The 26926-nt window shown below is 37.0% G+C and overlaps 1 protein-coding gene and 1 pseudogene across 9 annotated transcripts in view; one reads left to right on the top strand and one right to left on the bottom strand.

Annotated features, from left to right (window-relative positions):
- DOCK3 (dedicator of cytokinesis 3) overlaps window positions 1-26926 on the bottom strand; it is a 578190-nt gene that overhangs the window by 296370 nt on the left and 254894 nt on the right. For all 9 annotated transcript variants that reach the window (XM_059161016.1, XM_059161023.1, XM_059161018.1 and 6 more), the window contains exon 5: window positions 15095-15191. In XM_059161016.1, coding sequence (XP_059016999.1) covers window positions 15095-15191 — 97 coding nt within the window. The remainder of the gene's footprint in view (window positions 1-15094; window positions 15192-26926) is intronic.
- LOC131826281 (small nucleolar RNA U13) lies at window positions 14135-14231 on the top strand (annotated as a pseudogene).

Raw genomic sequence — 26926 nt, 5'->3', positions numbered from 1 at the left:
CTGGTGTAAAATATAGTGGTTCAGCACTTCCATACAACAACCAGTGATCATCACAGCAAGTGCACTCCTTACTCATCCCCCCACCCAACTCCCTTTTGGTAAACATCAGTGTGTTCTCTATAGTTAACAGTGTTTATGGTTTGCCTCTCTTTTTTCCTCCCTATGTTCATCTGTTTCATTTCTTAAATTCCACATATGAGTGAAATCATATTTATCTTTCTCTGACAATTTCACTTATCAGAATACACTTTAGCTCCATCAATGTCATTGCAAATAGTAAGATTTCATTCTTTTTAATGGCTGAGTAATATTCCTGTGTGTGTGTGTATGAGTGTGTGTGTGTACCCCACATCTTCTTTATCCATTCATCAGTCACTTGAGCTGTTTCCATAATTTGGCGGTTGTTGATAACATTGTTATAAACATAGGTGTTCATGTATCTCTTTAAATTAGTATTTTTACATTCTTTGGGTAAACACAGTAGTGCAATTGCTAGGTGATAGGGTAGTCTATTTTTAACTATTTGAGGAACCTCCATACTGTTTTTCAGAGTGGCCACACCAGCTTGCATTCCTACCAACACTGAAAGAGGGCTCCCCTTTCTCTGCATCCTCACCAACACTTATTTCTTGTTTTATATTAGCCATTCTGACTGGTGTGAGGTGATATCTCACTGTAGGTTTGATTTGTATTTTCATCAAATCAGCGTGGTTGAGCATCTTTCATATGTCTGTTGGCCATCATTTTTGGAAAAAATGTCTATTCATGTCTTCTGCCCATTTTTTAACTGGATTATTTGCTTTCTAAGTCTTGAATTTTATAAATTCTTTATATATTTTGGATACTAACCCTTTATCAGGTATGTCATTTTCAAATACATTCTTGCATTCCAAGGTTTGCCTTTTAGTTTTGTTGATTTTTTCCTTCTCTCTACAGCTTTTTCTTCTGATGAGTCCCAATAGTTTATTTTGTCTCCTTTAGGATTTTAATGGTTTCCTGTCTCACATTCAGGTCTTTCATTCATTTTGAATTTAGTTTGTGTATGGTGTAAGAAAGTGGTCCACTTTCATTTTGCATGTTGCTGCCCAGTTTTCCCAACACCATTTGTTGAAGAGACTATCTTTTTCCCACGGGATACTTTTCCTGCTTTGCCAAGATTAGTTGACTGTATAGTCTGATTCCTTTCTGGGTTTTCTAACTCTGTTCCTTGATCCATGTGTCTATTTTTGTGCCAGTATCATACTGTCTTGATCACTACAGCCAACCAAAAACCATAAGATACCCAGGAATAAACCTAACCAAAGATGTAAAAGTTTATACTCTAAAAACTACAAAACACTGATGAAAGAAATGGAAGAGGACACAAAGAAATAGAAAACATTCCATGCTCATCAACTGTAAGAACAAGTATTGTTAAAATGGCTATACTACCTAAAGCAATCTACACATTTAATGCAATTCCTACCCAAGAAGCCTCAACTTAAATTTTAACATGTTTCCAGATAGTTAATACCCCAAGAATCTGGCAAAAACCATGAGAGACTATGGACTCTGAAAAACAATCTGAGGGTTTTGAAGGGGCAGGGGGAGCCAGGTGGTGGGTATTATGGAGGGCACGTATTGCATGGAGCACTGGGTGTGATACATAAACAATGAACTCTGTTTACGTTGAAAAAATTAAAAAAAAAAACAAATGCAAATTTGCCGAGAAATGTTTTAACCTTAGCTTTAAAGAACTGACCTAGAGTTAGAGCCCCAAAGAACAAGTACTCAAAAACAAACAAACAAGCAAACAAACAAACAAAACACCAACCAAAACCAGGATTAAAATAAGCAAATATGAACAAGGGTCAGCAAATAAAAAGACAACTGAATCAGAAAAAAAACCCCTGAAGACTGAAATGATCAGATACAGAATATTAATTGGACATCTACAATATGCTTAAAGAAATAAATGGGTACAGTAAATAGCAAGAAGAAAAGGCTATAAAAATTATCCAGGCTTAAAAAATAACCAAAGAATTCCTGATTTGTCTCTCATTATTTTCCCTTTGCTTGTTTTGTTTCTTAAATTCCACATATGAGGGAAATCATGTGGTATTTGTCTTTCTCTGACTGACTTATTCTATTTACTACAATACCCTCTAGTCCATCCATGTCATAAATGGCAAGATTTCGTCTTTTATGGCTGAATAATATTCCACTGTGTGTGTGTATATATAATGTGTGTATACATATACATACATACATACATACATACATACCACATCTTCTTTATCCATTCATCAATCAATAGACACTTGGGCTGCTTCCATAGCTTGGCTATTGTAAATAATGTTTCTATAAACATCAGGGTGCATGTATCCTTTTTAAATTAGTGTTCTTGTGGGACGCCTGGGTGGCTCAGTTGGTTAAGCAGCTGCCTTGGGCTCAGGTCATGATCCCAGCGTCCTGGGATCGAGTCCCATATCGGGCTCCTTGCTCGGCAGGGAGCCTGCTTCTCCCTCTGCCTCTGCCTGCCTCTCTGTCTGCCTGTGCTCACTTGCTCTCTCTCCCTCTGTCTCTGACAAATAAATAAATAAAATCTTAAAAAAAAATTAGTGTTCTTGTATTCTTTGGGTAATACTTACTATTGCAATTGCTAGATCAAAAGGTAGTTCTATTTTAACTGTCTGAGGAACCTCCACACTGTTTTCGACAATGGCCATACCAATTTCCATTCTCATAAGCAGTGTACAAGTGCTCCTTTTTCTCCATAACCTCACCAACATCTGTTGTTCTGGTGTTGCTTATTTTAGACATCAGACTCTTAATAATAGAGAACGAGATGGTTACCAGAGGGGAAGTGGGTGGCAGTGGGTAGGCCAAATAGGTGATAGAGATTAAGAGTCTGATTTTAGTTATCAGACTCTTAATTATAGAGAATAAAATGGTTACCAGAGGAGAAGTGGGTGGAGTGGATAGGTTAAAATGTAAATGTAAAAATGTAGGACTAAAAAAGATAAACCTTGCTTTAGGAATAAACTCCTACAGTAGTAAATATCATTCCTATTAAATAACAACAAAAAAGAAATAATGAATAAACATTTAATCCATCATTTAAAAATATGCCAGGCACCATTCTAAACTTTTGTACCATTAAGTGACATGACAACCCTAGGAGGTAGACACATTATCTCCTAGAAGGAAAATAAGAGGCACAAAATCATTCAGCTATCAAGCTACCATGTTGCAGCACCAGGATTGGAACTCAGGAATATCCCTCCAGACTCCATGCACTTACATGCACTATACAAAGTCTCTCTGCTGAATTCCTCTCCTATGGACCCAAAATCTATGATGATGTAAGCACATATGTTCTTAATCCTTGGAAAATCAATATTCTTAGGATGACCATAAAAAATGGATTTTATATCTTCTGTTCTGTAAGTGGGCCTCAACATGACATCCCACCTTCAATTTACAGATTTAATCTTCCAAAGATTAGAAAGACACTATACAGCAGAATTTAGAGAGCTGTGCCTTATTTCTAATAAAATCTAGGAATTGCTATAAATATTGGGGTACAGATGGCCCTTCTTTTCACTACATCTGTATCTTTGGGGTAAATACCCCAATGTTTATAGCAGCAATGGCCACGGTTGCCAAACTGTGGAAAGAACCAAGATGCCCTTCAATGGACGAATGGATAAGGAAGATGTGGTCCATATCACTATGAAGTATTATGCCTCCATCAGAAAGGACGAATACCCAACTTTTGCAGCAACATGGACAGGACTGGAAGAGATTATGCTGAGTGAAATAAGTCAAGCAGAGAGAGTCAAGTATCATATGGTTTCACTTATTTGTGGAGTATAATAAATAACATGGAGGACAAGGGGAGATGGAGAGGAGAAGGGAGTTGGGGGAAATTGGAAGGGGAGGTGAACCATAAGGGACTATGGACCCTGAAAAACAACCTGAGGGGTTTGAAGGGGCGGGGCAGGGGGTGGGAGGTTGGGGGAACCAGGTGGTGAGTATTAGGGAGGGCATGGATTGCATGGAGCACTAGGTGTGGTGCAAACACAATGAATACTGTATGATCTCCCTGATATGAGGAAGTGGTGATGCAACATGGAGGCTTAAGTGGGTAGAAGAATAAATGAAACAAGATGGGATTGGGAGGGAGACAAACCATAAGTGACTCTTAATCTCACAAAACAAACTGAGGGTTGCCGGGGGGAGGGGGTTGGGGAGAAGGGGGTGGGATTATGGACATTGGGGAGGGTATGTGATTTGGTGAGTGCTGTGAAGTGTGTAAACCTGGTGATTCACAGACCTGGGGATAAAAATATATGTATATAAAAAATATATGTTTATAAAAAATAAAAAATAAAAAAAAAAAAAAAAAAAAAAAAAAAAAAAAAAAAAATTATAGATGGCATGGATTGCATGGAGCACTGGGTATGGTGCAAAAATAATGAATACTGTTATGCTGAAAATAAAAAATAAATTTAAAAAAATTTTTAATCATAAAAAAATCTAAGAACTGTTCATTTTTTAGGGATTCCTGAAAAAAATTTCAAAACCTCTTATTCAATACAAAGTAGAATTATTAAAAAGCCTATCTTTATGTTCTATGTTCTATTAGAAATGTGAGTAATATCTTCCTATAACATGAAAATATTGGTGCATTAAGGTATAGAATTCTATCACAAAAAAAAGTAAACTACAGGGTAAACTTCATTACAGATACCCACTTAAATAAACATGAGTTTTTAACATGAAATTAAAAATTCTAATATCATGTCATCCTAAAATAGTACAAATAAATGGTTAAACAATTTAGCTACAATTATAAAATGCTTCAGTTATACACCTAAGGGAAAATTCATAGTCCAAAATTAATACAAGTACACATCCTTTTATATTTAATTTATAATTTTTTTTTTAAGTAGGTTCTGTGTCCAACATAGGTCGTGAACTCACAACCCAGAGATCAAGAGCCACATGCTCTACTGACTGAGCCAGACAGGCACCCCGATAGCATCATCTTAATAGACAGTATAATTGGTTGTTAAACACACTCATAGAACAAGACAGGGAACAACAAATGTTGGCAAGGATATGGAGAAAGGGGAATCCTCTTACACTGCTGGTGGGAACGCAAGCTGGTAAAGTTACTCTGGAAAACCATATGGAGGCTCCTCAAGATGTTAAAAATAGAGCTACCCTATGACTCAACAATTGCACTACTGGGCATTTACCCCAAAGATGCAGATGTAGTGAAACAAAGGAACAGATATACCCCAATGTTCATAGCAGCAATGTCCATAGTAGTCAAACTGTGGAAAGATTTGAGACATCATTCAACAGATGTATGGCTAAAGAAGATGTAGTTCGTATATAGAATGGAATATTACCGGGAGCCATCATAAAGGATGAATATCTACCATTTACACTGACATGGGTGGAACTGAAGGGATTATGCTAAGTGAAATAACTCAATCAGAGAAACACAATTATCATGTGCTTTCACTCAGATGTGAAACATAAGGGATAGTACAGAGCAAAATAAGGGTGGGGGGAATACTGAATGGGAAGAAATCAGAGAGAGAGAGAAACTGTATGAGACTTTTGACTCTGGGAAACTAATTATGTACTATATGGTAACTAACAAAACATAATAAATAAATAAATTTAAATTTAAAATAATTTTTAAAAAGAAAATGAAAACAACTCTATATACTTTTTTGATAAAGATTTCTTGTTGTTGGAAAATTTTCCTTTTTCCATTGCTATAATAACTAAAAATGAAGAATAAAGATAATTCTGTCTAATAAATTTATTTTCTAGTTTTATTAATAATTGACCTCAATTGCTACGTTGGCAATTGGGGATCTGTGTGTGATTTTTTTTAAAGATTTTTTTATTGTTTAGACAGAGGGAGAGGAAGAAGCAGACTCCCCACTGAGTGGGGACCCCCCCCTTGTGGGCCTCCATCCCAGGACCCTGGGATCATGACCTGAGCAAATGCTTAACCAACTGAGCCACCCAGGCACCCCTCTGTGTGATTTCTAATGTGCTTTCGTTTAAAAAAAAAAATGTACTTGCAGCATAAATATTTAAAAGTTCACAATCTTATTTTAGACAGGAATGAGTATGATGTCACCGTTTTCCCATAAATGATGGTTTTCATATCAAAATAAGGCTACTAGAATGGGAGATTAAGGTTTTAACTGCCTTGGAGGAATGGAGGTTTTTCTATCCTGGCTCAAGTATACATACACTCTTATCTAAGCACTCTATTCTTTATATAAATGAAGTCCACTTCATTGAGTCTATTTATTTCTCTACAGAGAGAAGCTTCTTAAGTGATGAAACTGCTGTCATTCTAAATATTACCTATATCAGAAAATAGATGTCAATTCCGTATACCCGAAGAGACATATAATTAATATCAAAAACAAGATAATACAGTCAACACTGATTTAGTGCTTGAAGCCTTATACGCAATTTTATGTAATCTCTAACAACTCTCTGAAAAAGTTTTTCGTGTATACGTGGTTATTATAAATCTAAGACTTAATAAGAAACCTAACAGAGAAGGTGAAACGTTCAAATTTGAGAGCATGTCCAAAGCCCTTCCTCTATAATTTAATATATACTTGCTGATACTGTGACAAAAGATAAACATAGCAAATTAACTAGTATAATCTCCTACCTTAATCTCTTGCATATATATCTTATTCAATTAACACTATTAGAATTATTTCACAGTATCATTCATTATTTATTTAAATGAAAGTTTTACGGGGCACCTAGGTAGCTCAGTGGGTTAAAGTCTCTGCCTTGGGCTTGGGTCATGATCTCAGGGTCCTGGGATCAAGCCCCACATCCGGCTCTCTGCTCAACAGGGAGCCTGCTTCCTCCTCTCTCTCTGCCTGCTTCTCTGCCTACTTGTGATCTCTGTCTGTCAAATAAATAAATAAAATCTTAAAATTATTTTTAAAAATGACAGTTTTATTTTTTCCTAAAAATAATATATATTAACCATTCAAAAATTTTAAAATAGATTAAAAAAAGACTAACATTTTGGTCCCTCAATTAATCTTCATTAAAATTATGATGCATTTTCTTCATGTGTTTTCCAAATATATTTTCATAATACAGGTGAGATTATAATTTATACAAAATTTCTACATAAATACACCTTATTATATAATATACTATTTAAGTTTTTCTGTGGCTCTTTAGGTGTAAGCACTAACTCATTTATGTCTTAACTGGACCACAGTTAGCACATTTGGAGAAGTAAATTTGTTTTTGCTAGTGCAAATGCTGCTTCTATGTAAGTATTTATGAAATAAAGACTCACTCTTTTCTCATATTGAACATTATTATCTTAAAACAAGTTCCCAGAATTAGAATAACTTTTATTACTTTAAAATCTGAAGAATTTTAAGGCTTTTCCTAAATTATTCTTCAGATGTGCTAACTAAAATTTGGTACCCAGCAGCAAAGAATGAAGAAATTCAATAGTAGAATTCAATAATAGAAGATGGTTTTCTTTCTTTTCTTTCTCTTTTCCTTTTTTCCTTCCTTCCTTCCTTCCTTCCTTTCTTTCTTTTATGGAACTGGAGGGGATTATGCTAAGTGAAATAAGCCAAACACAGAAAGACAATTATCATATGGTTTCACTCATATGTGCTACATAAGGAATAGCACAGAGGACCAAGAAAGGGAGAAAACTGAATGGGAAGAAATCAGAGAGGGACACAAACCATGCAAGACTCTGGACTCTGAAACAAACTGAGGGTTACAGAGGGGAGGTGCGGGAGGGGGAATGGGATAACTGGGTGATGGGTATTAAGGAGTGCATGTGTTGTGATGAGCACTGGGTGTTATATGCAACTAATGAATCATTGACCACCACATCAAAAAGTAATGTTGTGTCATATGTTGGCTAACTGAACATAATAAAAAAATAAAAATAAAAATAAATTTACTTTCTTGCCTGTTAATTTGAAGGAGAATATCTGGGAATGGTTAGGGTTATCTAATCATCTCACTGATTTAATTTACATCTCTTACTAGTGAGACTGAGTATTACCTTAATGTATTGTTTTGTGAATGGCTTGTACCTTTGCTGATTATCTACTGGTATTCTTCCTAATTTTCCTATTGATTTTTATGTACTCTATACAGAAAGATGTTAATCTTTATAGTTATCTATGTTGAGAATTTTTTCTCAGTTTACTCTTCATCACTTAATTTTCTTTTGTTTTCAGAATCAGATAAACTAGACTTGATTTGTTTGATTATGTTAGTCACCATATACTACATCATTAGGGTTTTAAAATCTTTTTTATTATTTTTATTAACATACAATGTATTATTTGCCCCAAGGGTACAGGTCTGTGAATCGTCAGGCTTACACATTTCACAGCACTCACCATATCACATATCCTCCCCAATGTCCATAACCCCACCACACTCTCCCTACCCCTTCCCCCTCCCCACCGGCAACCCTCAGTTTGTTTTGTGAGATTAAAGAGTCTCTTACAGTTTTTTTGATGTAGTGTTTCAATACTCATTGTTTTCATGTAACACCCAGTTCGCCATGCAATAGTGCCCTCCTTAAGACCCATCACCAGGCTAACCCATTCCCCCACCCCTTCCCTCCAAAACCCTGTTTATTTCTCGGAGTCCATTAGACTTTAAAAGTTGTTAACCTAGCTTCATTCTGGTTTAAGTATACTCTTTCTCAGAGGACAGCTAGGTCTCTAGCTACTTGCCTTTTGTAAAGTTAGATTAAGAAGAACTATATGGCTTGAAATTAAGTAGGGAAAACAAAGGGAGAATGTTCAGCTCTCTTACTAATTTCAGTAATAAAACAAAATTTTATTTTCTTCCACTAGAAAGAGTCATTTGGAGAAGATGTGTATTCATTTGTTTTGAATTTCACTGGCTACATGACTGGCCTCCTACGTGCATTCAGAATAAGATCAATCATTTGGCAGTTGTCATATTAATAATACTTTTTAAAGAATTAAGCAGAAACACTGCAATTTGTTAAAATGGCAAAGAAAGACAACATTCCAACATTCCACTCATCAGAAGGCAAATTTAAAAATTACCATGGCAATTTCAAACTTTAGGTATAAAATATTTTTTTAAAAAATACTGTTAGCAGTTGTCCTCTTTCCAACACATACTCCCACTTTCAAGTTTTTCCATGTCTCTAGAAAATCAGTGAATATACTGGCCTCAAACCACACCTGAAAGAGTTTTCAAATTTTAAATATTCTAAGCTACTGCATCAAATAGCAACTCTAATTTATTCAGAACATTTCTGATCCTGAATCTTTGATGACTGTAGAGCTGCAATACCAAATCCAGAATGCCTGTGCTCACTTGAAAAAGAAATAAATGTGCATTTTGTTTAAAACACCATTATTTTCCCCCTTTTTTCAAGTTTTTATTTAAATTCAGGTTAGTTAACATATAGTGTAATATACTGGTTTCAGGTGTAGAATTTAGTGATTCAGCACTTTCATACAACACCTGGTGCTCACAATCATCTATTTAACCCATTCCCCCATCCACCTCCCATCCAGTAACCATCAGTTTGTTCTCTATAGTTTTCTTTCTTAAATTACACATATGAGTGACATCATATGGTATTTGTCTTTCTCCAACTTATTTTGCTTAATACTTTTTAGCTCCATCCATGTCATTGCAAATGGCAAAATTTTATTTTTCTGATGGCTGAGTAATATTCCATTGTATATAGTCCCTACATCTCCTTTATCCATCCATCACTCAATGGACATTTGGGCTCTCTCCATAGTTTGGCTATTGTTGATAATGATGCTGTAAACATCAGGGTGCATGTACCCCTCTGAATCAGTATTTTGTAGTACTGCAATTGCTGAATCAGTATTTTTGTGGTAATGCAACTGCTGGATCATAGGGTACTTCTATTTTTAACTTATTAAGGAAACTCCATACTGTTTTGCAGAGTGGTTACACCAATTTGCATTCCCACCCAAAAGTGTAAAAGTGTTCCCTTTTCTAGATATGTCTCCTGAGGCAAGAGAAACAAAAGCAAAAATAAACTATTGCTATTTCATCAAAATGAAAATCTTCTGTACAGCAAAGGAAACAACCAACAAAACTGAAAGGCAACCTATGGGATGGGAGAAGATATTTGCAAACTGCATATCTGATAAAGGATTAGTATTCAAAATGTATAGGAACTTATAAAAATCAACACCCCCAAAATTAATAACCTAATTAAAAGATGAGCAGAAGACATGAATAGACATTTTTCTAAAGAAGACTTACAGATGGCCAACAGGTAAGAAATATTGCTCAACACCAATCATCAGGAAAATACAAATCAAAACTATAGTGAAGTATCACCTCATGCCAGTTAGAAGGACTAAAATCAATAACACAAGAAACAATAGGTGTTGGCTAGAAAGAAGTAACTATCACCAATGCCAAAGAGGTTACTGCCTGTGTTCTCCTCTAGGATTTTTATGGATTCAGGTCTCATATTTTGTCCTTTAACCAAATAGCATTGTTTTAAAATTTTGGTTTCCAATTTTTCATTGCTAATATATGGCAATAAAATTAGTTAACTGACTGAAAGAAAAAGAGACTTTCTGAGTTGCTATGCTGGAACTGCAAACTCAATTGTTTTAGGAGTATCTTTGGTTACATTCTAGTGGGTTTTGTTGTTTGAAGATTCTTTGAGATTCCCTACGTAGCCAATTCTGATCGGTGCAAGGTGCTATCTCACTGTAGTTTTGATTTGTATTTTCTGCAAATACATCTGGTCTGCAAATAGGACCAGCTTTTTTCTTCATTCTAATCTGTATGTCTCTTCTTCCTTTTCTTTGTCTTACTGCACTGGTGAAGACTTCCGGTATTAAGCTGACAAAATGTTAAAAAGCAGACATCCTCACCTTGCTCCCCAAAGCAGACTTTCACCATTAAGTATGACATTTGCTGTAGGTTTTCATAAATGCCCTTTCTCAGGGTGAAAAAGTCCCCTTTATTCCTAGTTTGCTGAAAGTTTTCATCATGATAGAGTGTTGGATTTTCTCAAATGCCTTCCTGACAATGATATGATCATATGGTTTCACTTACTTGTGGAGCATAAGGAATAACTAGAAGGACATTAGAAGAAGGAAAGGAAAAGTGACTTGGGGGAAAACGGGGGGGTGGGGAGATGAACCATGAGAGACTGTGGACTCTGAGAAACAAACTGAGGGTTTTGGAGGGGAGAGGGGTGGGGGGTTAGGTGAGCCTGGTGGTAGGTATTCAGGAGGGCACTTATTGCATGAAGCACTGGCTGTGGTGCATAAACAATGAATCTTGGAACACTGAAAAAAATAAAATTAAATTAAAAATAAAAGAAAATACAAATCGAAACCATAATCAGATATCACCTCACACCTCTCAGAATGGCTAAAATTAACAACACAAGAAACAAAGGTGTTGGCAAGGATGCAGAGAAAAGGGAACCTTTTTGCATTGTTGGTGGGAATGCAAACTGGTACAACAACTCTGGAGAACAGTTTGGAGGTTCCTCAAAAAGTTAAAAATAGAAATGCCCTATGATCCAGCATCTGCACTACTCGGTATTTACCCAAAGGATACAAAAATACTGATTCAAAGGGGTACATGTTTATAGCAGCACTATCAATAATATCCAAACTATGGAGAGAGCCCAAATATCCATCGAATGATGAATGGATAAAGAACATATGGTGTACGTGTGTGTACACACACATACACACAATGGAATATTACTCAGCCATCATAAAGAATGAAATCTTGCCATTTGCAATGACATGAATAGAGCTAGAGTGTATTACGGTAAGTGAAATAAATTAGTCAGAGAAAGACAGATACCATATGACCTCACTCATATGTGGAATGTAAGGGGAAAAAAACCCAGAAGAACATATGGGAAGGGGAAAAAGAAAAAAAAGAGGGAGGGAAATAAGCCATAAGAGACCCTTAATGAGAGGGGCGCCTGGGTGGCTCAGTGGGTTAAGCCACTGCCTTCAGCTCAGGTCGTGATCTCAGGGTCCTGGGATCGAGCCCCGCATCGGGCTCTTTGCTCGGCGGAGAGCCTGCTTCCTCCTCTCTCTCTTCCTGCCTCTCTGCCTGCTTGTCATCTCTCTCTGTCGAATAAATAAATAAAATCTTTGAAAAAAAAAAAAAGAGACCATTAATGAGAGAGAACAAACTGAGAATTGATGGAAAGACGTGGGTAGGAGATGGGCTAGATGGGTGATGGGTATTAAATAGGGCAGTCATGCTGATGAGCACTAGGTATTGTATATAAGAGATGAATTCTACTCCAGAAACCAATATTGCACTGTATGTTAGCTGAGTAAAATTTAAACATTTTTTTAAAAAATGTGAAAAAAAGAGTGCACTTATGATAAGCACAGAGTAATGTATAGAGTTGTTGTATCACTATCTTACACATCTGAAACCAATCTAACACTATATATTAATTAAATTGAAATTTAAAAATATGTAAAATTTTACAATACACATATATGTATATACAACATACATATGTATTTTAAATACATAAATACAGCAGTGCATATATACAAAGATTTTTTTCTTTTGTTTTAATTTTCAGAAGTTTAACAACAATGTGACTATGCATGGATTTCTTTAGGTTTATCCTGTTTGGAGTTTACTCAGCTTCTTGAGTCTGTAGACTTAAGTCTTTTGCCAGATTTGGGAAGATTTAAGCTATTCTTCAAAAATATTTTAGGTCCACATTCTGTCCTTTCTGTCTAGTGCTCTAATGCCTCAAATATTAGATATTTTATTATTGAACCACAGGTCTCAGAGGCTAAGCTTACTTTTCCATTTAGTTTCTCTCCATTATTCAGATTGAATAATTTCTACTGATCCATCTTTAAGTTCACTAATTCCTTCCTCTGTTTCTTCCATGCTGCTATTGAGCCTATCCAGTAATTTTTAAATTTTGGTTACTGTATTTTTCAGTTCTAAAATTTTCATTGGATTCTTTATGTTTTCTACTTCCATTGCTGCAGTTTACTATGTTTTCATTTGTTTCAAGAGTGTCTCTAGTTGCTTGGTGGAGCAATTTTACAAAAACAGCTTTAAGATCCTTGCTGACGATTCTAACATCTGTGTCCTTTCAAAATTGGCAACTGTTGATTATCTTATTTTATTAGAATTGAGATTTTCCTCATTTTTCATATGTGAAATAAATTTGGTCTGTATACTGGACATTTTAAGTATTATGCTATGACATTCTGATTCCTATTTAAATCTTCTACAGGTGGTCAATCTGCTTCAGTTCAGAATGCAATCATAGGCTTACTTTTGTGGGCTATAATTTAAATGTCAGTTTAGTATATAAAGTCCTTCCAGTGCTCTCCTGGTTTCCCCCATTAGTGTGTTACCTAGATAGCAGAACTCCACTTTACTTATACTCAGCATGGATTTGGGTGGAGAGAAGCACTGCCTCATTTCAGCAGGGCAAGGATGAAAAAGAGGGTACTCTTCACATCGCGTGCTAGAGAGGGATACTGTCTCATTAATGGGGAGGGGGTGAGAGTCAGTCCTGCCTACAGGTTCAGCTGGAGAGGGACCCACTTATTATTACAAGGGAAGTGGAAATCAAGAGTTCTAACCACAGGATCCTCTGTAGAGGGATGCTTCTTCCTTACTTCAGAGCACAGGAGGAAGCCCACAGAACTCTGCAAAATAAGGGCATCACCTTGTTAACACTGGGTAGTTGTAAACTCCAGAGTCCTACCCACAGGCTCTGCTGGGGAAGGTACCACCTTGCAAGTGCTGGGTGAAGTTGCAGTCAGAATCCTCCTTCAGGTCCCACTGAAGAGAAAGGCACTGCCTCATTACTGAAGTGGGGAGGGATAGAAGTCAAGAGTTTGGCCTGAAGCTCCACTGGAGAGGGACATCTTGTTACTGCAGGTGTGAGGAAAAGTGGGTATGAAAGATGGGAGTTCTGGTCACCAATTCCACTATTGTAATGCCTGTTTGGGTGGGTACAAGGGAGTGCAGCTTTTATTTCAATGTTCTGTAGAGAACAGAAAGGATAACTTAAAGTGTTTCTGTCTTGATCCTTTTGTAGTTCATAAGCATGAAGATAGGGTGTTCACACAGTTGTATGACACGTGCCTCACTCAAACCCTGTTACATCTGCACCCTATCTGATGTGGAGGAAAAGGTTTCTGTCTTGCTGCACCAGCCTTTGCTGAAAAAGGGGTCTTTTTGGTGCTTTTTTGTTTGCACCTATTAGTATTTCCAGGTGGTGGGCTTCTCTAGAGCCCGAGCCATAGTATATGGGAGGCAAGAAAAAACAATCTGGGAACTCATTCAGTCCTTGAGTTCAAAGGTCCCTAGTTACTCCACTTTCTTTTCCTTTACTTTCAGAGTTTTCTGGTAGATGACTTATGAGTTTTGTTCAGGATTCTTGTTGTAATTAGTAAAAGGAGTATAACAGAATGTGCCTATTCCATCTTGATGAAATAACAGAACCCAAACCTTGTCACTTATTTCCAGCCCAGATGTTGTGTGTCCTATTGCTCTCTACTCTAAGTTTCCAGAGGACATGAACCACGTTTTTTATTAATCTTTCTATTAATTGTAGACTTAGCAAACCATGTCCTATATGGCATATCCTTTAAGTTTAGTGAATATAAGAATCTGTTGATAAAACTTCTTGGCCTTTACCCAACTTTATGTTCACAATGAAACTCTTAAGTTTGTTCATTCATTCAGGAAACACCTGTTTTATGAAAGCTTCTCAGGCGACAGCAGTGAGAAAGACAGCTACAATCCCTAATGCTATTCTACTGACTAGGATAGGGTAGAGGTACTGGAGGCATATGAATAATGTGCTCTCTTCAGACTGAACAACACTCATAACTGAAAATATGTTTCAGTTAATATAAGATCATACTTTGAAAATTGCAAATATTCAGAAGTCTAAAAATTTATAATTAGTATATGTAAGATAATTTTTTTCACTTTTCTAATGGAACTTTAACGACCTAGTAAGCCAATTATCAATACTTACCACATAGAGTTGTTTCCACAGACTGGCCCATTCTTGTAGAGTTGCTGTAACCTCAGTCACAATAGAATCTTCAAGTGGAACCACAGTTTCATACTGCCTAGAACCAGAGCCACAACAACAGCCACATTATCTTTGATAAAATACCAGAATCCTATCTACTGACCTTTTCAATGTGTATAACTCAAAGTTAAGTTCATGCAAACATAAAGGAAAGCTATAACCAACTGACTGAAGATTATTTTGCCATAATATAGTGCAATAGTGTAAATGAACTGAATTCATGAAAAAAAAGTCCTTAAAAAAATTAAGGACTTGATATGGAAGTCCTTAATTTTACTTTTAGAAATACTGTCTTTAAAACAGACTTTTTAAAAGACCATTTTGAGCCTTTATCTTTAAAGAAAGACCATATGTCACCTATGTCTTGCTTAAATTAATTTTTTAAATTATTTGTGTCCTTTAACATTTACTAGTAATGCAAATTAGTTCATAATCTTGACATAAAAGATCTAATGGAAATGGGGGAGGTAGGGAACCCAGACACTGGTTTTTGAAATATTTTATAAACTCTCCCTTATACTAGTATTGTGCTTTCTTAGAAAATTGTGTCAGTAGAGGAATTCTGGATCTGGTAGAGGAATTCTGATCCTCCTAAGGATCAGAAAGTTAAGGGGATTCCCTCAGTCTACTGCATAAGCAGCATCTACTATGGTGCCAGTCCCTGTGTTAAACTGCCAAGGATTTATCAGTGAACAAAAGTGGACAGTGTCCCTATCTTCAGAGAGCTCTTGCTCTGGACAGAGAATCAACAATAATCACAACATACAGATATGAACAGTGATGAATCTAAGAAGGAAATTAATGTGTAAAATCAGTGATTTTAACTGGGGGACATGATTTAAAAAGAAAAGGGATCAGTGAAATCTTCTCTAAACAAGTGTTAAGGTACAAAAGATGCAAAAAGTTCATGACAAGAAATGTGTGTAGGGAGGAAGAGAAACAGATATGGTGCCACCTGCAGAGGAAACAGTATACAAGAAGCCACTGAAATGGGAAAGAATTTACATAAACAAGAGCTTTAAAAAGGCTGGACTCTAAGAAACAAATTGAGGGTTTTGGAGGGGTGGGGTTGGGGGGTTAGGTGAGCCTGGTGGTGGGTATTATGGAGGGCACATATTGCATGGAGCACTGGGTGTGGTATATAAACAATGAATCTTGGAACACTGAAAAAATAAAAATAAATTTAAAAAAAATTAAAAAGGTTGGTAACACTGAATCCAGCTCTCACGGGGCCTTTTCAAATGATACTAAACGTCCCAGATCTTAACTCAAGTAAAATGAATGACAAGGTATTGAAAGGTTGTTCAAAATACGGGCATGACTTGATAATATTTTTACAATGTCTATGCCAATTGTGAGGGATAATGAAATACTCTCTGGACTAAAAATTTATATACTGGTATGCTAAAGTGATTGAAACACAGTAATTCTTATTTGTTAGCCAAAGCCAACAACTTGGAAAGCAAAAGAAGTTTATTTCACAAAATTTGCATTATGTATTGTCTTTGCACAGGAAGAAGCTGACAAACCACCATTGAGAGATGACTCAGTACATTAATACTGACTGTCAATGAATAGTTACTTGATGATCTTTTATAGTGTTATTGTTTTATTTTATCTGCTTTATTCCAGCAGATGAAAACAATCTTCTCGGATTGATTTCAGAGCACTATCCATATTCATCAAATTTATAAGCTGATAAAAATAAAAGTTTTCATCAAGTGCTTATTAAGAGTAAAGTGTGATACATTTTTTCCCTTGTGCCAAGAGCATCCAAGGTAGTAATTCCTAGATTCAACTTTACCAATTATTTCAAGTACTACTATAATAGTTTTGAAATGAATGGTTTACTTTAATTTTTTAAAAAACAATAAGTCATATTGAATTTCTCAGATGGAGAGTAAGCCACTGGCAAAAGCCAGATCTGAAAAAGAGTAAGTCTTTTTAAAAATTTTTTTTTATTTTCAGCATAACAGTATTCATTATTTTTGCACCACACACAGTGCTCCATGCAATCCGTGCCCTCTCTAATACCCACCACCTGGTTCCCCCAACCTCCCACCCCACGCCGCTTCAAACCCTCAGATTGTTTTTCAGAGTCTATAGTCTCTCATGGTTCACCTCCCCTTCCAATTTCCCCCAACTCCCTTCTCCTCTCTAATTCCCCTTGTCCTCCATGCTATTTGTAATGCTCCACAAAGAAGTGAAACCATATGATAATTGACTCTCTCTGCTTGACTTATTTCATTTAGCATAATCTCTTCCAGTCCCTTCCATGTTGCTACAAAAGTTGGGTATTCATCCTTTCTAATGGAGGCACAATACTCCATAGTGTATATGGACCACAACTTCCTTATCCATTCGTCCGTTGAAGGGCATCTTGGTTCTTTCCACAGTTTGGCGACCATGGCCATTGCTGCTATAAACATTGGTGCAGCCACTTTGGAGAACAGTGTGAAAAAGAGTAAGTCTTAATGACTGCCAGACAAAAATGAATAAAAAGTTTTATTTCTTCAAACTACTGGATAACTAGTATAAACATTAATTTCTGAAATTATTTTTATATACTATATATTAAGAGTGCTACAAAGATAATTAGGAGATTTATAGAAACAACCAGGGAGATCATAACCCTAATAACAAAACTTAAATGTAAAGCACAAATAGGTGCTGTGTGACATCAACTGTAAGTTCTAATGCAGTTTAGAAGGAAAAGGTTCACTTTTACCTGATGATTAGATACAGCTTCATGAAGGAAGTGATGTTCCTAAAGAAAGCTTAGTTTTGAAAGGCAAAGAGATGGATAAAGAGGCTCTAATAAGCTATGAAGAAAGGTACAGAAAAAATAATGAGCAAGAAGTATTAAAGAGGATTCATGTTGAGAACATGGGAAACTGATAAGACAGAAAGGTGTTGTCAGGGCAGGGCTAAGAGATTTAAATTTGACCCTATGGAAAGAGTCATGGGACATTTATAAGAGTGTTGTGTTTTAGTAGAATTAACACAGAAATGACACATGGTATAAAGTGGAAAGTTTCGTCTATTATATGTTCAGTTATTTTAAATAGGGAGATCTATGGGAAATTTGCAATGTTCCTATTTTAAAATTATAAGGCTTTGGACTCACTTCAATTTAACTAATCTAAGTTGAAACCAAAACTGACTTATTTTTCTTAGATCATAATACACAACCAATATCCTAAAAATTTTTAAAATTCAGATATAGTATTATCACAAACATACTGTCCAACAGGCCAAGTTTAAAAACAACAACAACAAACTGCTACTGTACCTCACTGGGAACTATGGCTTTTAGCAAGCTCTAGGGCTAAAGAGATTGGGCCTAAAGCGTCCCTTCCTCCCTTCAGTCTAAGTTCAGGATTTGCCAAAGCCCCAATATAGCTATGGAGAAGAAGATCTAAAATGCTCTTGTAGCACTTTGTTCTACATGGGGCCTTGGGAGTAGGCAGAGGTAGCTGCATAAGCACAAGACAGATGTGCTCAGAGGGAGAGAAGGAAGGGAAAAACAAAATCTCTCACTTCTAAAAATCAAAATTCTAAAACATATGAAAATATAATGATCAAGATTTTAAAATAATCTTTAAAAATCTTTTCAGAATTTTAGAAGTCTGACAAACATTTTTATATCTTTAAAATGTTTAAAGAAATGATTAACTTCCATTTAAAAGAAAAGTATGAAACACAAGCAAGCACAAATAAAACAAGAGCCAATGAATATACAAAAGAACTAACTAGAAATTTTCCAAAAGAAAAGTATTATAACAAAGTGTTCATTGATGACTGAATAGAATAATGAAATGGAACATGCATATATAAGGGAATATTATTCAACATTTAAAGTAAGTGAAATCTTTTTAAAAGATTTTATTTATTCATGAGACAGAGGGGCAGAGGTCAAGAAGCAGGATCTGAGCATAGCAGGGAGCCTGATGCAGGACTTGATCCCAGGACCCCAGGATCATGACCTGAGCTGAAAGCAGACAACTCAACGAACTGAGCCACTCTGGTGCTCTAAAATAAATGAAATTTTGATGCTATGTTACATGCTATAACATGGATGAGCTTTGAAAACACTAAGTAAAATAAAAGCTAAGTAAAATAAGCCAGACACAAAAGGGCAAATATTGCATGATTCCATTACATGAGGTACATAGAATAGGAAAATTCACAGATAGATAGAAATATTTATTTATAGATAGAGAGCTAGAAAGAAGAACAATTCTCAAGGACTGAGGAAGGGGAAAATGGGGAGTTACCTGTTAAAGAGTTACAGAGTCCCTGTTTGGGATGATGAAAAATTCTGGAATTGAATACTCATGAAGGCTGCATAACATTATGAATATACTTAATTCCACTGGATTATACTCTTAAAAATGGTTAAAATGTTAACTTTTGGGGGAGTCCCTAGGTGGCTCAGTGGGTTAAAGCCTCTGCTTCAGCTCAAGTCATGATCCTGGGGTCCTGGGATCAAGCCCCACATCGTGCTCTTTGCTCAGTGGGGAGCTTGCCTCCTCCTCTCTCTATCTGCCTGCCTCTCTGCCTACTTGTGATCTCTCTCTCTCTGTCAAATAAACAAAATATTTTTTTAAAATGTTAACTTCTTTGTTATGAATATTTTACCACTATTTTTAAGATATCCAAAAAATAATAGCAGTGGAAAAAAATAACAAACCTCAACAGAAATGATACAAGCTGGACAGAGTTCAAGAGAAAATAAGTAGCAAGGTAATAATGAAAAAAATCACTCTAGAATGTAGGGCAGAACAAAAAAGTAACCCAAAGTATGAAAGAGTACTTAAGAGACATGAGGGAGAAGTCAAAGAATTCCAAACAACTCTTAACAGGATTCCTAGGAGAAAAGAATTGCAGTGTTAGAGAAAATTGTGATTTTCTTTTCCTGAGCTCTCCAGCATAGTAACCCCCTTCATTTGGAAAAAACCCAAATGTAGCGACAGAGTTGTCTTCCACTACATAAGCAGAAAATAACAGATACTTGATTTCTCAGCCTCTCTATGACTATGGTATAGGCTTATAACCTGAGTGCCAATTACTCAATTAGAAAGGAAAACCAATTACCCAAAGCAGCAGAGACTGCAAAGAAACCAACTTGGTGGAAGCCACAGTCATTTCCTGAGGCAACATTCCTATGGAAGCATTCAGTTTTAAAATGGTGAGGGACTGGAGGAGGCAGAATTAAATATGGTAGTTAGAGGATAGGTCTCACTGAGATTTGAGAGAGGACCTGAAGGAAGTGACAGAGTCTTAGCCAGGCATAGTACTCCAAGCATAGGAAACAGCATGGAAAAAAAATCTTAAGGCAGGAGTATACTTCATATGTTTGAATAAAAGCAAAGAAGCCAATGTAATTGAAGCCAAATGAGAAATAGGTAGAGTAGAAGGAGTGAAGCCAGGTCACATAAACTGGTAAATCTTTTTAAGAACTTTGATTTTTACCCTGAGTGAGATAGGAGCCACTGGAAAGTTTTAAACACAGGAGTAACATAATCTAACTTCTATTTTTAATTTTTATTATTTTTATATTTTATTGTGTTATGTTAGTCACCATACAGTACATCAAGAGTTTTTTTTTTAAATTGCTCTGGCAGCTACGTCAAGAATAAACTGTAAGGGGACATGGGTAGAAGTGGGAGAGCAGTTAGAAGACACTGAAGTAATATAAGAAAGAAAGCATAATCATATAAAAGTCCCTACTTTTTCCATGTCATGCTGTGACAAGTTAGGACATAAACTTGCCCTTCTTCTCTCAGCTGTTTAGTGCTGACAATGCACAACTCCACCCCATAGACCCTGAGATGCTCAAGTCCTTCATATTATTCTTTGGCAGTTGATTATCAATAATTCTTCCAATATTTCCATCATGAGCATCATTACTGATTCCCTTCCTATTCCCTCTCTCATCTATCTAACCATTTCAAGACCTCAAATCCCCAACCAGCTGTAGTGACAGTAATGACAAGGTTCCTAGAATACATGCAATAGAAATCCATACAACTATAAGCAAAGTCTGAGGTTGAGTTTGAGAGTAGTTTGCTAAACAGACCAACAATGATATCAAAGGCCAAAAAAAGGGGGGGGGCATGGATAAAAGGATGTCTTGGCCTACATGATCAAAAGCAAGAAGCCTTCTGGGTACTGCTGACTTACTGATTCTCCCTTTAACTCTATTTTAAACTAAGAGCTAAATAAATCTAGCAGATGAAGAATGGATAGAACAGATGATTTGATTTATTCTTTATTCTGTAGCATCTAATTGGAAGGATCATCTCTAGTCAGAAAACCAGGCCTGCAGAAAGCTAAATGCTCACTTTATTGATGTTCTGCATAAGATTTTAGATAAGGTGGTTGGTAGTTCAGTTGGTTAAGCCTCTGACTCTGGATTTCAGCTCAGGTCATGATCTCAGGGTCATGGGATTGAGCCCCGAATTCAGCTCCATGCTCAGCATGGAGTCTGCTTCTTTCTCTCTTTCCCTCTGCCCGTCTCTTCTCTTTCGTTCACGTGCTCTCACTCTCTCTCAAATAAATAAATAAATTTTTTTAAAAAACAAGTGTTCAGAGTAATCTTTTTTTTTCAGTTTTGGCACTCAAAGCCCAAAACCAAACTCTAGTTTGGATCCTAATGATTGCTGAATTGCAATGTCAGTTGAATTTAAGGCTTTTCCATAAATATGAAAATAAAAGCTTGGCTAATGACTTGGAAAGAATAGTAGAGATAAAAGTATAACACGGGACAACTTAAAAGGACCTAAATGTCACCCTTACTGAACACTTTGCAGTAGAAAAAGGCCCTCCTTCTCTACTGAAGAGGGTGTCCTTGCCTTCCTTAAAGACTTATAGATTGGCTCACCTAAATTAGTTATCTTTCAAAGGAAGCCAATTTTCTTTATGCCATTTATTCCCAACCCCAGTGTCCCATGAATTCAATCTGTTTCCTTCCTCAGCTTTCCCACAATGAATGTTGGTAAAAGGCACTGCAGCTATCACAGGCTTAACTCCATGGACTTTCCCTCATAAAGACTGACCTGGTTAGGATTCATCCCTGGGCTATAAGGATGGTTCAACATTCGCAAATCAATCAATGTGATAAAACAAATTAATATGAGAAGAGAGAAGAACTATATGGTCCTCTCAATTGATAGAGAAAAAGCATTTGACAAAATCCAGCATCCGTTCCTGATTGAAACGCTTCAAAGTATAGGGATAGAGGGAACATTCCTGAACCTAATCAAAACTATCTATGAAAGACCCACAGCAAATATCATCCTCAATGGGAAAAAGCTTGCAGCCTTCCCACTGAGATCAGGAACAAGACAAGGATGCCCACTTTCACCACTCTTGTTCAACATAGTATTAGAAGTCCTAGCAACAGCAATCAGACAACAAAGAGAAATAAAAGATAACCAAATTGGCAATAAAGAAGTAAAACTCTCGAAGGAGTCAAGATGGCGGAGAAGTAGCAAGCTGAGACTGCTTCAGCTAGCCGGAGATCAGCTAGATAGCTTATCTAAAGATTGCAAACACCTGAAAATCCATCGGCAGTTCGAAGAGAAGAAGAACAGCAATTCTGGAAACAGAAAAACAACCACTTTCTGAAAGGTAGGACCGGCGGAGAAGTGAATCCAAAGCGACGGGAAGATAGACCCCGGGGGGAGGGGCCGGCTCCCGGCAAGCGGCGGAGCAACCGCAACCGCGCACAAAATCAGGACTTTTAAAAGTCTGTTCCGCTGAGGGACATCGCTCCAGAGGCTAAACCGGGGCGAAGCCCACGCGGGGTCAGCGTGGCCTCAGGTCCCGCAGGGTCACAGAAGGATCGGGGGTGTCTGAGTGTCGCAGAGCTTGCGGGTATTGGAACGGGAAAGCCGGCTACAGAGACAGAGCCGACAGTAAGCTCGCAGCTCCGTGTTACCTTGAACCGGTCGCAGGCTCGGTGAGCTCGGAGCGCGGCCGGAGGTCAGGCAGACGGGAGTAACTGGGCGCTGTTCTCTGAGGGCGCACTGAGGAGTGGGGCCCTGGGCTCTCGGCTCCTCCGGGCTGGAGACCAGGAGGCCGCCATTTGTATTCCCGTCCTCTGGAACTCTACGGAAAGCGCTCAGGGAACAAAAGCTCCTGAAAGCAAACCCGAGTGGATTACTCACCCCGGCCCCGGGTAAGGGCGGTGTAATTCCGCCTGGGGCAAAGACACTTGAGAATCACTACAACAGGCCCCTCCCCCAGAAGATCAACAAGAAATCCAGCCGAGACCAAGTTCACCTACCAAGGAGTGCGGTTTCAATACCAAGGAGAGCAGCAGAATTCCAGAGGAGGAGAAAGCCAAGCACGGAACTCATGGATTTTTTCCTGTGATTGTTTTAAGTCTTGCAGTTAATTTAATTTTTTCTTTTTCATTTTTTTTTTTTTCTCGCCTTCGGGTAAAATTTTTTTTTTTAACTGTTACCTTTTTCTTTTTTAACGATTTTTTACTAGTTTATCTAATATATATATATATATTTTTTTACATTTTTCTTAGGTGTTTTCTTTTTTTAAAAAAATTCTTTTCTTTTCTTTTCTTTTCTTTTTTTTTTTTTCTTTTTTCTTTCTTCCTTTTTGAACCTCTTTTTATCCCCTTTCTCCCCACTCACGATTTTGGATCTCTTCTAATTTGGCTAAAGCATATTTTCCTGGGGTTGTTGCCACGCTTTTAGTATTTTACTTGCCCCTTCATTTACTCTTATCTGGACAAAATGACAAGACGTAAAAATTCACCACAAAAAAAAGAACAAGAGGCAGTACCGAAGGCTAGGGACCTAATCAATACAGACATCGGTAATATGTCAGATCTAGAGTTCAGAATGACAATTCTCAAGGTTCTAGCCGGGCTCGAAAAAGGCATGGAAGATATTAGAGAAACCCTCTCGAGAGATATAAAAGCCCTTTCTGGAGAAATAAAAGAACTAAAATCAAACCAAGGTGAAATCAAAAAAGCTATTAATGAGGTGCAGTCAAAAATGGAGGCTCTAACTGCTAGGATAAATGAGGCAGAAGAAAGAATTAGTGATATAGAAGACCAAATGACAGAGAATAAAGAAGCTGAGCAAAAGAGGGACAAACAGCTACTGGACCACGAGGGGAGAATTCGAGAAATAAGTGACACCATAAGACGAAACAACATTAGAATAATTGGGATTCCAGAAGAAGAAGAAAGTGAGAGGGGAGCAGAAGGTATACTGGAGAGAATTATTGGGGAGAATTTCCCCAATATGGCAAAGGGAACGAGCATCAAAATTCAGGAGGTTCAGAGAATGCCCCTCAAAATCAATAAGAATAGGCCCACACCCCGTCACCTAATAGTAAAATTTACAAGTCTCAATGACAAAGAGAAAATCCTGAAAGCAGCCCGGGAAAAGAAGTCTGTAACATACAATGGTAAAAATATTAGATTGGCAGCTGACTTATCCACAGAGACCTGGCAGGCCAGAAAGAGCTGGCATGATATTTTCAGAGCACTAAACGAGAAAAACATGCAGCCAAGAATACTATATCCAGCTAGGCTATCATTGAAAATAGAAGGAGAGATTAAAAGCTTCCAGGACAAACAACAACTGAAAGAATTTGCAAATACCAAACCAGCTCTACAGGAAATATTGAAAGGGGTCCTCTAAGCAAAGAGAGAGCCTACAAGTGGTAGATCAGAAAGGAACAGAGACCATATACAGTAACAGTCACCTTACAGGCAATACAATGGCACTAAATTCATATCTCTCAATAGTTACCCTGAATGTGAATGGGCTAAATGCCCCTGTCAAAAGACACAGGGTATCAGAATGGATAAAAAAACAAAACCCATCTATATGTTGCCTTCAAGAAACTCATTTTAAGCCCGAAGACACCTCCAGATTTAAAGTGAGGGGGTGGAAAAGAATTTACCATGCTAATGGACATCAGAAGAAAGCAGGAGTGGCAATCCTTATATCAGATCAATTAGATTTTAAGCCAAAGACTATAATAAGAGATGAGGAAGGACACTATATCATACTCAAAGGGTCTGTCCAACAAGAAGATTTAACAATTTTAAATATCTATGCCCCCAATGTGGGAGCAGCCAACTATATAAACCAATTAATAACAAAATCAAAGAAACACATCAACAATAATACAATAATAGTAGGGGACTTTAACACTCCCCTCACTGAAATGGACAGGTCATCCAAGCAAAAGATCAGCAAGGAAATAAAGGCCTTAAACGACACACTGGACCAGATGGACATCACAGATATATTCAGAATATTTCATCCCAAAGCAACAGAATACACATTCTTCTCTAGTGCACATGGAACATTCTCCAGAATAGATCACATCCTCGGTCCTAAATCAGGACTCAACCGGTATCAAAAGATTGGGATCATTCCCTGCATATTTTCAGACCACAATGCTCTAAAGCTAGAACTCAACCACAAAAGGAAGTTTGGAAAGAACCCAAATACATGGAGACTAAACAGTATCCTTCTAAAGAATGAATGGGTCAACCGGGAAATTAAAGAAGAATTGAAAAAAATCATGGAAACAAATGATAATGAAAATACAACGGTTCAAAATCTGTGGGACACAACAAAGGCAGTCCTGAGAGGAAAATATATAGCGGTACAAGCCTTTCTCAAGAAACAAGAAAGGTCTCAGGTACACAACCTAACCCTACACCTAAAGGAGCTGGAGAAAGAACAAGAAAGAAACCCTAAGCCCAGCAGGAGAAGAGAAATCATAAAGATCAGAGCAGAAATCAATGAAATAGAAACCAAAAAAACAATAGAACAAATCAACGAAACTAGGAGCTGGTTCTTTGAAAGAATTAATAAAATTGATAAACCCCTGGCCCGACTTATCAAAAAGAAAAGAGAAAGGACCCAAATAAATAAAATCATGAATGAAAGAGGAGAGATCACAACTAACACCAAAGAAATACAAACTATTATAAGAACATACTATGAGCAACTCTACGCCAACAAATCTGACAATCTGGAAGAAATGGATGCATTCCTAGAAACATATAAACTACCACAACTGAACCAGGAAGAAATAGAAAGCCTGAACAAACCCATAACCAGTAAGGAGATTGAAACAGTCATTAAAAATCTCCAAACAAACAAAAGCCCAGGGCCAGACGGCTTCCCGGGGGAATTCTACCAAACATTTAAAGAAGAACTAATTCCTATTCTCCTGAAACTGTTCCAAAAAATAGAAATGGAAGGAAAACTTCCAAACTCATTTTATGAGGCCAGCATCACCTTGATCCCAAAACCAGACAAGGATCCCACCAAAAAAGAGAGCTATAGACCGATATCCTTGATGAACACAGATGTGAAAATACTCAACAAAATACTAGCCAATAGGATTCAACAGTACATTAAAAAGATTATTCACCACGACCAAGTGGGATTTATTCCAGGGCTGCAAGGTTGGTTCAACATCCGCAAATCAGTCAATGTGATACAACACATCAATAAAAGAAAGAACAAGAACCATATGATACTCTCAATAGATGCTGAAAAAGCATTTGACAAAGTACAACATCCCTTCCTGATCAAAACTCTTCAAAGTGTAGGGATAGAGGGCACATACCTCAATATCATCAAAGCCATCTATGAAAAACCCACCGCAAATATCATTCTCAATGGAGAAAAACTGAAAGCTTTTCCGCTAAGGTCAGGAACACGGCAGGGATGTCCATTATCACCACTGCTATTCAACATCGTACTAGAG

The sequence above is a fragment of the Mustela lutreola genome, chromosome 2 (assembly GCF_030435805.1).
Source record: "Mustela lutreola isolate mMusLut2 chromosome 2, mMusLut2.pri, whole genome shotgun sequence".
Taxonomy (NCBI): Eukaryota; Metazoa; Chordata; class Mammalia; order Carnivora; family Mustelidae; genus Mustela; species Mustela lutreola.
Note: the sequence above shows the minus strand (reverse complement) of the source record. Positions and strands in the feature narration are given on the sequence as shown.